Source organism: Carcharodon carcharias, chromosome 12 (genome assembly GCF_017639515.1).
Source record: "Carcharodon carcharias isolate sCarCar2 chromosome 12, sCarCar2.pri, whole genome shotgun sequence".
Classification (NCBI taxonomy): Eukaryota; Metazoa; Chordata; class Chondrichthyes; order Lamniformes; family Lamnidae; genus Carcharodon; species Carcharodon carcharias.
The window spans coordinates 97,774,231-97,789,320 of record NC_054478.1 but is presented as its reverse complement, the minus strand read 5'-3'; the positions used below and the strand labels follow the sequence as shown (position 1 = coordinate 97,789,320).

At 40.4% G+C, this 15,090-nt stretch overlaps 1 protein-coding gene across 2 annotated transcripts in view; it reads left to right on the top strand.

Annotated features, from left to right (window-relative positions):
- The window catches only part of slc40a1 (solute carrier family 40 member 1), a 39,788-nt gene that overhangs the window by 19,366 nt on the left and 5,332 nt on the right, over nucleotides 1-15,090 (top strand). For both annotated transcript variants that reach the window (XM_041201118.1, XM_041201119.1), the window contains exons 4-7: nucleotides 531-646; nucleotides 3,612-3,738; nucleotides 11,544-11,789; nucleotides 13,515-14,180. In XM_041201118.1, coding sequence (XP_041057052.1) covers nucleotides 531-646; nucleotides 3,612-3,738; nucleotides 11,544-11,789; nucleotides 13,515-14,180 — 1,155 coding nt within the window. The remainder of the gene's footprint in view (nucleotides 1-530; nucleotides 647-3,611; nucleotides 3,739-11,543; nucleotides 11,790-13,514; nucleotides 14,181-15,090) is intronic.

Genomic DNA, 15,090 nt, shown 5'->3' with positions numbered 1-15,090 from the left:
AAATCTCCATTCAGTTTGGTGGGACCCTAATATCCCGCCGAGCGGGAGGGTCCATAAAATCCTGGCCCTCACCTACTTAAAGCACATACCAGGAAATTACAGGTATTTGATTAATGGAATATCTGGAGGTGGGGCTGGAGGGGAAGTGTATCCACGAGTCCTTGATATATTCCAGTAAAGTTCTCCGCTGGTAGCATGATTTCATAAAATTAGTTCTTCAATGCAAGTAGTCCTAAAGGGTGTAAAATTCCATCTCTATAAAATCCCACTCTGTACTCTGGAATAATTACTAACCAGAGAACGTTCATTCCCAAATAGTCTTCTTTTTGCATTTTTCTGAAGACTTACAAGATATTTTCTTTACACTTGTTGATCTGTGTATAAAATTTGTGAAGCATTAGACATGGTATAAATAACTAAATTGTGGAAAACACCGACATTCGTAGGTTTTTATTTTCAAAACTTATGTTGTGAATAATTGTAATGAATTTGAATATAACTGATTTAATCCTTTTTCCATCCTGTGATAGTTGCCCAAACATCCTTGATTGTTCAGAATGTCTCGGTCATCATTTGTGGTGTCATCCTGATGGTGGTTTTCCTGTTTAAATCTCCTCTTAGCACCATGTTCCATGGATGGTTACTTGTAAGTCTTCATTATTAGTTGTTCACTGCTTCTGTTCTGATATTTTCAACCATGCCAATCCTTTACTAAAATATAGACACATGTATGCCAATGTTGTTCCTTCCTCCATTATAAAGTCAGAAGTGGAGATGATTGCACAGTGTTTAGTACCATTCAGATACTGAAGCAGTCCATGCCTGCATGCTGCAAGACTTGGACAATATTTAATTGGGCTGATAAGTGGCAAGTAACATTCAAGTCATACAATTAGCGGGTCATGATCATCTCCAACATGAGAGAATCTAACCATTTCCCGTGACATTCAGTGGCATTCCATCACTGATTCTCACACTATCAACATCCTGGGAGTTACCATTGACTAGCCATGTAAATATTGTGGCTACAAGTGGATCAGAAATTGTGAATTCTGTGGCTAGTAACTCACCTCCTGACTCCCCAAAGTCTGTCCACCATCTGCAAGGCACAAGACAGGAGTGTGATGGAATACACTTCATTTGCCTGGATGAATGTACCTCCAACAATACACAAGAAGTTCAACACCTCCAAGGCAAAACAGGCCACTTGATTGGCATCCCATCTGCCATTTGCCAACAGTCATACCCGTCACCGCCAGCACACAGTGGCAGCAGCATGTACCATATGCAAGATGCACTGCAGCAACTTGGCAAGCCTCCTCCTAACAGCACCTCCCAATCCTGCAACATCAGTTAGAGGGACAGGCTCAGTAGGAGCATGGGAACACCAGCACAAGCAAGTTCCCTTTCAAGTCACACACAATCCAGACTTGGGACTATATCACCGTTCCTTCACTGTCCTTGGGTCAAAATCATGGGACTTTCTCCCATACAGCACTGTAAGTGTTTCTTTTTAAAAAATTCATTCTTGGAATGTGGGCATCGCTGTCAAGGCCAGCATTTATTGCCCATCCCCAATTGTCCTTGAGTAGAAGGTGATAAGCTGCCTTCTTGAACAGCTGCAGTCACAATTAAGAATATACCTGTCAACTCAGTTCAGAAATTCTACTATCTTGAAAGTTCCTTTTCCAACAACACCACGTTGGATGCTGAAATCACCCATTGCCTGGCAAAAGCAAGCCCAGCATTCAGCAGGTTCACCCACAGGTTTTGGAGAGAGCATGAAGCAACACAATCCATTCCATCTTCACTGCTTTAGATCTTTTTGCAATGTCAAATGGGCAAGGCAAAATCTCTAACATCAAAGTCCTTGCAGGATGCCACATAACTGGTATGAAGAGTTTGGTCATCAGCACTCAGCTTTGTTGGGTTGACCATGTTGTTTGCATAGAAGAGTCCCGCACACCAAAGATGGTATTCTACAGCCAGCTGAGTGTGAGAACCCTCGCCATAAGATGTCCCTCATTCTGAAAACCAATCTCAGAGCCTCTAAATTGGACCCCAATACAGTGGGAAAAAAACAACTCTTCTCCCAATGAAGAAGTCTCTGTCATCTGGCAGTCTCAACATTTGAGGAGGAGTCAGGTCCCCACAGTCCCCACCGCAAAGCCAGTACCTTCACTTACCCCTCCAACAATATCTTCATATATAATATTTGTAGTCAGATCTGCAAATCAAAATTTGGTTTAACACCACATATGAGGCGAAACCAACCAGTCGATGAACATCTGGTTTCCTTGTTAAATGCTCAACCATCGAAGTGACAGAAGAATCAATCCTTCATCCATCTCATTGTCAGTCACTTCAGAACGTCCTTCTCTTTCCTCCTGGTTTATGAGGAGCATTCCAGCTCCCCTGAGCATTTTTGGCTCCAGGTTCCTCTCACCCCTGCATGCCAGCCTCACCACCATCCCCCCACCCCTTCCAACTTCCACCAACCATGATCATCTTAGATCCCCTTCATCTCACCCACTTACCATCCAACTTACCTTGTCAGTACTCATTTTCTTGAAGCCCCAGTGAGACCCTACAATAATTTCAGTTCTTGCTTGCAGGCCTCCACACCATCTACAACAGCTATGGTGGAGTTCAGAATAGATCAATTTAAATGTTACCCAGGAGTTAAGGTAACCTGGACCTCACACTGGCCCCTGCACTCCCACCCCAGGTTAAAATCTGGACTCCAATCTTTGCCCTAATGACATCAATGTTGACCATGTTGTTTGCATGGAAGATAATGTAAATTGTTTCTAACGTTTTCCAGTACATTTGTTTTATTGTTTTGAATCAACTTCCTTTCGACTATTGTACTGCTTCACAACATAGTAAATACAATTCCAGGCTACCATTTACAACTATGTGTTGTCCATTGTCCAGTGTTTTAGCAAACTAGCAGTTTCCCCAGTCATTACAAAATGCTGTCTGTGGAGGTCATGAGAGAGGTTACACTAACAAAAAAAGTCATTCTTGCTTACTCTGCTTGTATTAAATCGAAGGGCATACATAGCTGTCAGAGACTTATTTCACATTTTCAAATTGCAGTCAAAATTGCATTCGGAAAGAGAGTAGGAGGAATTCTAATGTGCCTCTATCACTAAGAATATTTGATGAGTTTCAGATGAAAGTTATATTTTTAACAGTCTTCCGTATTATTGATCCAAAAGTCTACTTGTCTTTGTTATTGTATAGACTGCTGATGTAAGTGGGTCAGACCACTCTGTTCTGTTAGCTAAATCATGCTCCCTCTCCCTAGGATGGTGCCCAGCCTTCTAAATTTGGGGGCAATGTTCAGAGAACAGGTACCAATTCCTGTTAACTCCAAGAGAGACATCAAAAGTAGATGCATCAGATATCTGACCTGTTTACACAAAGTTCTTGATAAGAGTCAATTTTTCTCACATTAGCAAAGATATAATTAATTTAAACCAACATAATACCCCATGAAGAAAACCAGAGTGTAATATTGATGTTATTCTTTTTAAAACATAAATCTTGGTCTATTAATCAACTGTTTTTCTAATGCTATTTTCATTTTAATTTTCATTTTATAGACGGCCTGCTACATATTTGTCATTACCATTGCCAACATTGCAAATCTAGCAAGTACAGCTACGGGAATCACAATTCAGAGAGACTGGGTTGTTGTTGTTGCAGGTGAAGACAGAAGCAGATTGGCAGGTAAGAGTCAATGCTGCACTCTTTAATCCCAATGCTATATGAAGAGCATGCATCCTGGAACTGCGCAGAAACATTTGGTCATTGCTGATGAATCTGCAGGTTCGTTCATTCTTTGTTTAGAATTGAGGTACTCTGGTTGGGTGTGAAAACTGCTCACATTGCAACAAAAAGACAGATTGTGATGCCCTACCCCACCGTACAAGTCAAAAGACAAATTAAGGTCAACTTAATCTCGTAAGTGAATGCACGTGTCGGGTAATTATTATATTCCTGACAATATATATTAGCAATTCTTACAGATCTGATCGTCTGTTAACAAACAACCTGTGCTAATGTTACCAATAACATTACATGCAGCACAGTTGATATTATGTCCTGTTTACGGCTGTTCTATGTTTTATCTGGCACCTTTGTAAAGAATAAATCAATTACATGCCAGGTCAAGGCCCTAGTCTTTCCCAATAGATTTACTCAAGGATAATCATTGATGAATTTGTTTAGAGAATTGTTAAAAGTGGCAGCTTGGTATATCAGCTTGTACCAGACACACAACGGCCCAGATTTTCGCTCCTAGGTTGGGTGAGCAGAGTCGAGACATTTCCCAGCTCCGCAAGCCCGACCCAGGACAAAGAGGCCCAGAAATTGGGATTTTCAGTTGCGGTCAGGCCGGATTACAAGTCAGGCCTGACAACCCTGGAACGAGTGCAGAAGCTGCTGGGTGTGAAGGTGGGTTGGGCGGAAGGACTGCTTCTGTGCACCTGCACTGTGTAAAAGATTGAAAAAAAGCAATAAAACAAAAAACACCCCCCCCCACCACCAGACCTCACTCCTCAACTTCTGCACACAGCCACACATTCCCCATTTGCCATCCATGCCAACACATGCAATCCCTTCTACCCACCCCCCATGCACACCTATGACCTTATACCCTCCCCCATAGCCCCTAATACTCCCTTTTCCACCCTATGCACCTCTGCCTATCCTCCACAGCCCTTCTGTTATCATAACCTTATGTTACCATAACATTACATGCAGCACAGTTGACATTATGTCCTGTTTACGGCTGTTCTATGTTTTATCTGGCACCTTTGTAAAGAATAAATCAATTACATGCCAGGTCAAGGCCCTAGTCTTGCCCATGCCAACCCATGCCCCCACCCACTACCCTTTGCCCTTACCCCTTCTGTGCCAACTCATCTAGCATCTACCATGGGCAAAACACAGGAGCCATGCTGGCATAAAATAAAATTATGCATCTTTTGCTGATGTTACTATTTAAAAAAACTGTCATTGATTAAATAAAATTTTCAATACATTAAAATTCCTTCAACTAATCTCTTATGAAAACAAACATTTCACTTAATCTATTCTATCCTATAAGCACTTGGAGCTGTCAATAAAACTGCAATCTTAGGCACTCCACTGTTGATGTTTGGTTGTAAATCAGCTGTGCAGCACAAATTTTGTAATGATAATCTTCAGGCCTATATTAACAAACAGAGTGAAATAGGAAGCATTGATTTTCTTTTAAACACCAGATTTTTTTTTAAATTAAAGTCCAGCAGAGTAAAATCCCTTGACAGTTTTAACAGTTCTAATGAGCTTTGACAATTAAAATGAATTATGACACTTATTTGATGGCTTGACATTTCTCTGACAGCTTTGACAGTTCTTTGATAGCTTTGACAGTTCTGATATATTTATGAGCTTTTTATGTACGTTGATGCCTACTTTTAACAATCCCAAAGAGTGCCTTACCTCCATCAAAGGGCACCTGCCCTCTCCCAAAGGTGTTCTGAGACCATATCCAAAGGGGTGTCTTATCTATCCAAAAGGGTACTCTGGCTATTCAAACAAATTCACAAGGTCCTGACCTGCTCCTACCATGTCTAATCTTCACACTTTGAGTTTCAGGCATCTACCGCACCAAAATAACACATGAGTGGAGGCAGCTGCTGATTTATATAGTCAAGTGCCTCCAGGAAACATGGTTATGCAATTTAGAACCTGCTCCCATTCCCCTGCCCCCTGCAAAAATGGTGGAACCTGGGTTTGGGTCTGGGTGCGAGCCTTTCCTTCTGCCTGAAAATTCAGGCCAATGTGTGAAGCAGTTGGCAGGTGAGCTGGTAATTAGAGAGCAGGAAGCCTCTTTTAAACTTCAATTTTCATCACTGCACAACAACTTAGTTAGGAAAGTCAGAATATAGTGTAGCCATAAAGGCCAAGTTTGATTCCTGGAACTGAGTAATCTAATAGCAGAAATGGCAGCTATTGACCTATTGCTCCAGAGCTAAAGAGCACAAAATCAGGCATGACTCCTGCTTTTGGGCATACTGCTGTGAAACCTGCTGGAAAGCGCATTCATGCAGATGTCAGATGAGGACAGGATTTTGGTTGTGAGGCATTTCTCTTTGTCCCATGTAACTGCACTGCAGAAAAGAGGAATGTTGGAAGAGGAAAAACAATTGACAAATCAGTTGTAATATGGAAATTGTTTGAAAGTTACAACATATCCAACTTCATGAAACATCCCATATTAATTTATTTAAATGAGGTAAGATTTAAATGCTCTTGTACGGTCCTTTTAAGTGTAGGACTGTATGGCAGAAATAGCGTCAGATCAGCTTACTACAGTTCTAAGATAGACATTGTTTGATATGAGTTCAGTGAATATGCCAAGGCCGCAATATGTTTTAACTGGACTGTTTGGATTCTATTCAAATGCATAAAATTTTTTCTTACAGTCTTTGTTTCTTGGATTAGGTCATGAATTCTGAGTTGCTCAATATTGCCATTTTATCATTTTGTGCATTAGAAAAACTTGATTTTACATATGGAAGAATAATGTATGAAGTGTAGTTGAGAAAGATGAGGCTTGATATGAATTATTATTGAAAGAACAATAAGCTCACGGTTCAAACATCTAAGTGGGAGAGGGTGAGGCAGTTTTTAAAGAGGCATTAGGTAGCAGAAAATGACTCAGGTTTTTAGTCATAATTAATTTTCAGACTCACAGAGAATAAAGTTCAATTTGGGTGGAGGCACAAAATACACCCAGCCTGATTTTCTGAAATTGAATTTCATCTGCACAGTAACATCTTGCATGGGTAAAAAGAACTGAAACTAGAAGGTAAAGAGAACTTATTTCATGCTTTTTACAATCTCTTTCTGATCTTCATTCTTTTGTGAAGAAAGGTACCAAGACACACTTAAAAAACAAGTTCCATGATATTTTTAATTCTGCAAATAAGGATATAAAAATGTGGAATGAGAAATGATTAATCAGCCTGTCAGTTCCACTTCACCCAACAGCCCATGTACAATATGCATTTTCATGGATTTCTTCTGATTCGTCTGCTCCTTTGGGAGTTGAGCAATCATTGGTAACATTTCTAAGAAGTAGGTAAGACTTCATAGTAAGAGCAATGTTACGTCTTCCTGTCTAACTTGTAGTTTGTCCTCATATGACTGATAAAAATTTGGAATATGCCCAGTGAAAATCTTGTGGTGATATGTGCACACCACTTTACACTACAGGCACTGGAATTTAATTAACAAGGAGTGAAGTTCATTGTGAACTCATGGGCGGAATCTTACACCGGAGAGATTTTACATTCCTGCAGAAGTCAATGGACTTTGAAGGGTTCACCATGTTTTAAGGCCCCGCCCCTGCCGCAATGGGGCCATAAAATTCTGACCATTGGAATTGTTTGCTGTCAAAGAGTGGGACATAGGCAAATGGACTAAAAGTGTTCACCAAACAACTAGTTCTGTGAGGCTTCTTCAAATTTGTTGTTGAGAATGATCCACATTTAAAGCATATTAAAGCATTTTAGTCAGCTGGTAAGTTTCCAGCTGCTTGTTTAGCAACCCTATGGCCAAGATTTTCCCTTCGGCTGGGGGAGGTTGGTGGGGGGGCGGCGGGGCCTGCTCGCCGATGCATAAAATAATGCGCGGTGACGCGGGCAGAGCTCCCGATTGGGGGCGCCAACCAGAAGTGCGTCTGTGTGCACCCACTCTTCAACTTCCCCCCCAACGGGGTGAAAATCCTAGCCTATCTGTTATTTAATTGGCTCATAGAGGTACCTGGAACTGGGTGGGAAGGACACAAGTCCCATGGTGACAGTTGAGTTCCCCTAAATCCCATTATTAAATCAGGCTAGTTAGTCAATTGTTAGCAGTTCCCTGGATCCTTATAGAGCTGCCTTGCTCAGGTATCAGAGCATACTAAGGGTTGACTCAGTTCCAATCTTGAGAGCAGTACATAGTGGGCTATAGGAAAAGTTTCTCTGCTGTTTCTCAATGCTTAAGGTTGATTGGAGAGTACTCGAGGGAGCAGTTATTAAATTCACAATTAGATTAAAGCATAATCAAACTAAGCAAATGCCGAGGACATCACAAGAAAAAATGGCCTGTGGAAGTTGCAATCTGACGAAGTTCAAAAATAGTTGCATAATGTTTGACACAAGATATTGCAGTTTATAGTGAGCTGTACGTACTTATTTAAAGTTTTCTTTCTTTGGCCACAAAGATGGTGATCCCGAAGGATGTGGTTCCCCAGCTAGGGGAAGTGGGACAGTCTATTTTTAGGATACCTTTTCTAGCCTCCTCCCCATTTGGAGTGAGCAGAGGATATCCTGAAGGGGACTGTTCAGTCAAGATGTTGTTGCCCAAAGACACCTCTGTCCCAACACAGGTGTCCAACAACCTTCAGGCATTTATCGCCCATGTGCAGATTCTTGACTAGGGACTCCCAAGTCCACTGCCCTGTCCCAGTTACAATTCCCCATTGACACAGGGCTTGGCAAATGGACCCCTGTAGAAGCCTGGCCTGTGTGTGACTTTGTTTAACATGGGGGCATTGGTATGCTGTCATTGTCCATACAGCCTTGACGAATTGGTGGTTAAATTTCAGTGACATGTCGAATCATGATGACCAGGACCATCTTTCATGCTGCAACTTTCTACCGCCTTCACAGCTGGTGAGACGCACTGTCTTTATTCACCTGTTCTGCAGCCGAGGGCATTTTTGGTCTGTAATTTGTCTGGCTCCTCCCCCTGACCTTGCCACCATGGATGGCCCTACCAGGAACAAGGAGCTCTTGGCGGCATCGCTTAAGAGATTGTTGGAGCACATATGCTTCTTTGCCACACCAATGTGGTGTCCCACAGAGAGGTTATTCCTTTGCTTATTCCTTTGAAGCATCAGTCTTAGCAGATCAAGCATCACACAATCTTCCAACAGCCACCTCCTCTAAACAAGGTAAAGGTGAGCATAAGCTTCCTTCACTGGCTGAGGCTGTGGCTGGAATTTTGTGTATATTTACATAGTTAATTCTGTTGGGTGCACGTAAATTTTGTGCTGGCTATTCTGTGTTGCTTGCAGCCTTGCCTTGCTCTCAACTCATCAATGATTTCTATGACCTGCAGCTTTCTATCAATCCTCTTCTGGTTCCTGTCCTTACAGCACCTCACTTCCCTTGCTACCCTGTCGCTGCTAATTCAAGCCTCCCTTAGCCTTTGGTCCAATAATGCTGTCAAATCTGTTTCCCTACACCACCGTTAATGACTCCCAGATCCTGAGCTCCCAGTACCACCATTGATGCCTCATGTGGCAGCTTGTGACCTTTCAATAACTCTGACCCAACAGGAACAATCCAGCTAGCTCCAACTCCTTGTTTTTTTTTTCAAGAACCTGCATTTATATAGGACCTTAAAATATTGTCAGGACATCCTTAAAAGCTTTGCATCGTTGAATTATTTTGAAGTACAGCTGCCGTTGTTGTGCAACTAAATCCAGCCAATTTTAACACAGGTAAATTCCCACAAACAGTAAATGAGATGAATGACCAGGTCAGTTAGGCTTTTTGATGATTTTGGTTCAAGAAGAAATCCTTGATAGAAACCTCTTACTCTTTAAATAATGCTGTAGGGTCTTTTACGCTTACCTGAATGGGTGTGAATAACAAAACCTCCAACGATGATGGCCTGAATGATTGATCTAATGCATACAGATCCTGGAATGGTATTTGAGCCCACAAACCTCTAACTCAGGGACAGGAGTTCTACTGAGATATATGGGTGGCTTTTCGTGGCTATGATTAGATAAAGAGGATTAGCATATGGCTGGCTTTTGGGGTAAACATACTGCTGGAATTTTTAAGTGTTGATATATTAGTAAGAAGAACTGTAGATGAGATCGAACTTTAGTAAGAATCAGCACCAATGAGATTATTTACTGCTTAAAAATGACTACGCAATTATTGATCTATATAAAGGCCTTCAATGAGTAAGCCTTTTCCAATAGTTATAAACTTTATTACTTTAGGAATGACCTAAATACTTTAGGTATTTATTCCTCAGCAGCAACCATCTTATCTGTTGTTATAATAAAAAGGTGATTCATATTTAAGTCACAAAAAGTAATTGCATTTACTGACTTTAAATAGAACTCTTTCATATTGACCTTCACTTATGAAATATAAAACACTTTTTCATACGTTTATCAAAATATTCATATAAATGTTATGATCCCAGCTGATGTTACGAATGGACAAGCCAGATCTCAGGGCAGAAACTAGATCCTAACTTTTATTTTTTATTTGGATACGTGGAGGTTGGCTACTGAACAGAGTCACAGGAGTCAGCTGATAAACTTTTAACAAAAGAATAAAACACTTATTAAACAAGAAAAGTTGAACTATATTACAAAACTCCTTCGCCCACAAATATATATTTAGAGATATATACAGAGCTGTAAGGATAAAACAAGTTACAAAAACTATCTTATTGTCTAATGTTCATAATCAGTACACAGTCCGTGTAAACCAATAGGAAACCTGTGGTCAGACGCACCATAGCCTGAAACCATGTGAAAGATGCCACACCAAACAGATGCCATGGATCTCTCATCAAGTCCCCCCAGACGCTTGTCACTGCATGAGCCAACCAGTCTCACTGAACTCCATCTTTCACACAAAGGTTTCCAATTTCCACATCGAAGAACTCACTTTAGAATCTTCTCCCAAATGATACTTTCTCTCAGATGCCTTCCACAAGGGTCCACCTCCAGAGTTTTTTGAACTCTCCTTCCGATGTTCCTCTCCCCTGGATCACCAAGTGTATTCAAGCTTTCTACCACACGCAAACTCACTGACTCAGCTGTCAACGGTACATCACTACTTCACATGCCCATAGTAAAGAGTTACAGACTATCAGCTGCCCCCTTGGACCTTCTTGCTTCTCACACACCTATGTCGCTTTAAATCTGCTTCTTGTAGCTTTCTCCCTTTAGGCTTGAAGCTTGGAGCCTTCCTCTCTGCTCCTTACTGTCAATTCCACAGAACAGGACCTTTTTCCAGTCTCCTGTTTTTCCTTTGACTAGAAGGTCTTTTTGGCATGCCTCCTTAATGTCTCACTCCTTGGCTTTGGGACCTTTCAGTTCTTCTGGGAAATCTGCTCTCTCTGGAGTGAAACTAAAACTCAATTTTTCCTTTTCTTAACCGACAAATACAGAAATACAAATCAAACATTAAACATTAAAGTTATACCGTATTCTTAACACACCTAAATACATATATAACTTACTTGAACTATCTCTATTTCCTAACAGAAACTATAATCAAGTTATTGAATATTGTTAATACTAAAGAATGCATTTATAACTTCATGTGAAATAAAAACAAAAATGAAGTTTACAATTCTAATTATTAAGAGTACCCATTTGTTCTTAATGAAAGGATGTCAAATGTACAAACTGTATTCCAGATAATACAAACACCTGAATCTTTTTTTTGCCCCTGTAGATATGAACGCTACGGTTCGCAGAATTGACCAGGTGACAAATATTTTGGCTCCAATGGCAGTTGGACAAATAATGACCTTTGGCTCCCCTGTAATTGGCTGCGGTTTTATCTCTGGTTGGAATCTCTGTTCCATGTGCCTTGAATATTATCTGTTAAGGAAAATTTACCAAAGAACACCTGCACTGGCCATCAAAGCAGGACAGAAGGTGGCTGACCAGGAAATGAAACCACTGAACAAACAAAAAGGTACACAATACATCTCAATGTCAAATGAGCAGTAAGTTGATAGACGTCAGACAGTTCTGTTATAACTGCACAGAGGATACTCGTTAATGTGAGCTATTCTCTTTCCCTAACATGTTTGTGGAGGCTGTAATTTGTTGTTGAGTACTAGTCTTTCTTCTGTAGCTAGATATAACAAAAACTCTTCTTCCAATCTAACATGTTTAAGTCAATTACATTCCACATCACGAACTTTTTAAAAGGAGATTTAAACTCTGGTTTATAAAATAAATATCCAATATTATCAGCATGATCTCTGAAGGGTTAGGAACAATAAAATGATAAACAGTCTATTGGTGCATCAGTGAGTTTCCAGGATGGAATTTCTTCCCATCCTGTGCCCAGCCTGCCTGCTGTTCCTGGGATTTAAGTGGCGGGATTTGATTATGTTGTGGGACCTCTCCAAATGAAAGAAATGGAATCTGAGGGAGATTCAACTTATCATCACACTTATTTTTTACTTCATGGGTTGCAGATGCCTAGGAACACAATACCATTCTTTTTTTGTCTTTCCATTTGATTTGAGTTACTGTAATTACATGTCTGACCATTTTATTAATTACATCAGCCAAATAAATATAGAATTATGCTGGTATTTAAAACATGAAATAATACAAAGCAAAATATTATGATATTTAGCCATCAGATTTACAATCAACACATTTTGTGCATTTCTAGTGAGCTAATGTAATATCATAAAAGCCCCACAACCCCTATAAATTGTACAGTAAATTGACATAAATGTTGCAGATGCTGAATATTTGTGGAATCCACCTCTTGAATTTTCATTCCTCCTCCTCATTCCTGTGTGCACATTTTTATAATATTTCATTGTTTAAAATGAAGTAGATATATATGTCATATCTTCCAATGTTATCTTGTAAAACCTCTAAAGTATAAATAGTTTGTGTTATTAAAAGGACAGTATTCCAATTGTTAAGTGCACTCCTGAAATTTCAGTTTCAGTCAGAGTGAAATGATAATATTCTCTGTGTTGACTGTGAGAGTTCCACATGAAACGAATGTGTACGGCTATAATGTGCCACAGACTGACGCTAAATTAGTTGCCAGATTGGCTGGTTTGTGAAGAGATTGGGATCAAGAGGCCTTGTTGAGGCATAGCAGAGAGAGCCTTTCATTAAACCTGTGCTGGATTTAACATGGGAGTAAGTGTCCATTGCTGTTATAATTTACAAAATGTGAGAAGGTAACTATATTCAATACTGACAAAGGTAATCGTTTATCAATACCTGAGGCTTATTTGCATGAAGTAAGTTCTAATTGTTCCTCATTTTGATATTACTCTTTTAATTCAGCCATGAATGATTTGTTACATAATTTGCTATTCAATGGAGCTCTGGTAACTAAAAGACTGTAGCTGAATTATCAGAAACATTTTGACGTCCATTACTGTCAGCTGAAAAATACACATTAAGAAACTTAGTATTCTCTCCTTATCCATGTAACTTGGGGGGAAAGGTTCATTCAGTTTTAAATTTGCAAATGTTACTAACTTAGGGGAATTGTTTGCATATTGGATGGAGAGCCTGTTTAGCCTAGTAAACTGGATAAATTCAGGAAATTTAAATCTGTAAACTGCTGTGTGTTCTGAAAAGTTTGATCACTACTTTCAACTACGCTGTTCTGAGATTGCCACTGGTTATTAATTGAGGTGTTATGTGTTTCCAGATATTGAGTGTGGCCAAACAAAGCAAGATGAAAAATCAGGGTTAGTCTGTCCAGAAGGTGCTCAACTGATGAAAGTGAAGACACTGGAACAAGAAAAAGAGCAACGTTGTGGTGATAAAGTTCTTGAGCCTTTCTACACATTAAGGGATGGGTGGGTAGCCTATTACAACCAAAATGTATTCTGGGCTGGCTTGGGCCTCGCATTCCTCTACATGACAGTGCTTGGTTTTGACTGTATCACAACTGGATATGCCTACACCCAAGGTTTGAGTGGATTTTTACTTAGTCTGCTGATGGGGGCCTCTGCTATCTCTGGAATCATGGGAACTATAGCATTCACATGGTTTCGCCGAAAATGTGGCCTGATCCAAACAGGCTTCATCTCCGGTGTGGCTCAGTTTTCATGTCTGCTTTTGTGTGTCGTTTCCGTCTTCATGCCTGGAAGCCCTTTAGATTTATCTGTATCACCTTTCGATAACTTCGCCAGCAAATATTTGGATATGAATACCTTGATGGAACCTGCTCTAACAACTGCAGAACCTCAGCTAGTCACTACAGTCGGATTTACCAACTCAACAACTGAATCCCCAAGAGATGAGCAATTTCAACCAGAATCTTACATCTCTGTGAGCTTGCTCTTTGCTGGTATCATTGCTGCAAGAGTTGGTAAGTATGAAACTTAACTGAAAGATTAACTATAGAGATGTGTAGGTTAGTCAAACTTTACTTCAAAAACTTTACTTCTAAGGCCCAAACTTGAACCTAAATTATTTATATCACATTGCCTCTACCTTTTAACTTTTGCTTTAGGATATTGTGAATTCTAAACTCTGGACTTTTCAGGATTTGTGCCAGGATTCGACAGTAGAAACCAACATAAGTTAGATCAGCTTTTACTTCTTTTAGAGAAAAAAAGTCACAAAATTGGACACTGCCCAAAAATGGGTGCAGATGTTGCCTCTAATGCAGGCAGCACACAAATTTTGTGCTCTGTTGATTTCCATAATAGATGTGTGCAGTCTTCACTAAATGCACTGCTTAGTGGCTGCATGCCCCAGCAGGGGGACCAGGTTCATGTGACTTTACACTAGCTTAAACAGGAGGTGCATTCTGGCTGGAGCAGGTGTTGGAATTGTTTGCACATGAGAATGCGAGCTGTGGAGGTTAGTGCCAGGAGTCTAGCCCTGAGGACATGCATACATTGTCTCAAGAAATTCAATGACCTCACATAGGTGCTCAAGATCAAAGGATACATCTTCAAATGCCAATCCCACCAACTGTACCAATAGCCTCCTATATACTACTCCATGCAGCACACTTCCATCTCTCACCTACCAACAATCTCTATCAACTACAACTCATACATAATATTCATAGCTTCACCTCACCCTCACCCACTTAGCACTGCTACAAGCCTCAAACACACAGTCCCTACCTTGTATCAATTGCCAGCAATTCAATCATAACAGGCACATTACGCAAACCACACTGCCTGGCACACTTCCCTCTCTCTTGTAGGACAAAGTGGCACATAGCTTCTGGCAGCAGGACCATGGCGATATGTTCTTAACCTCAT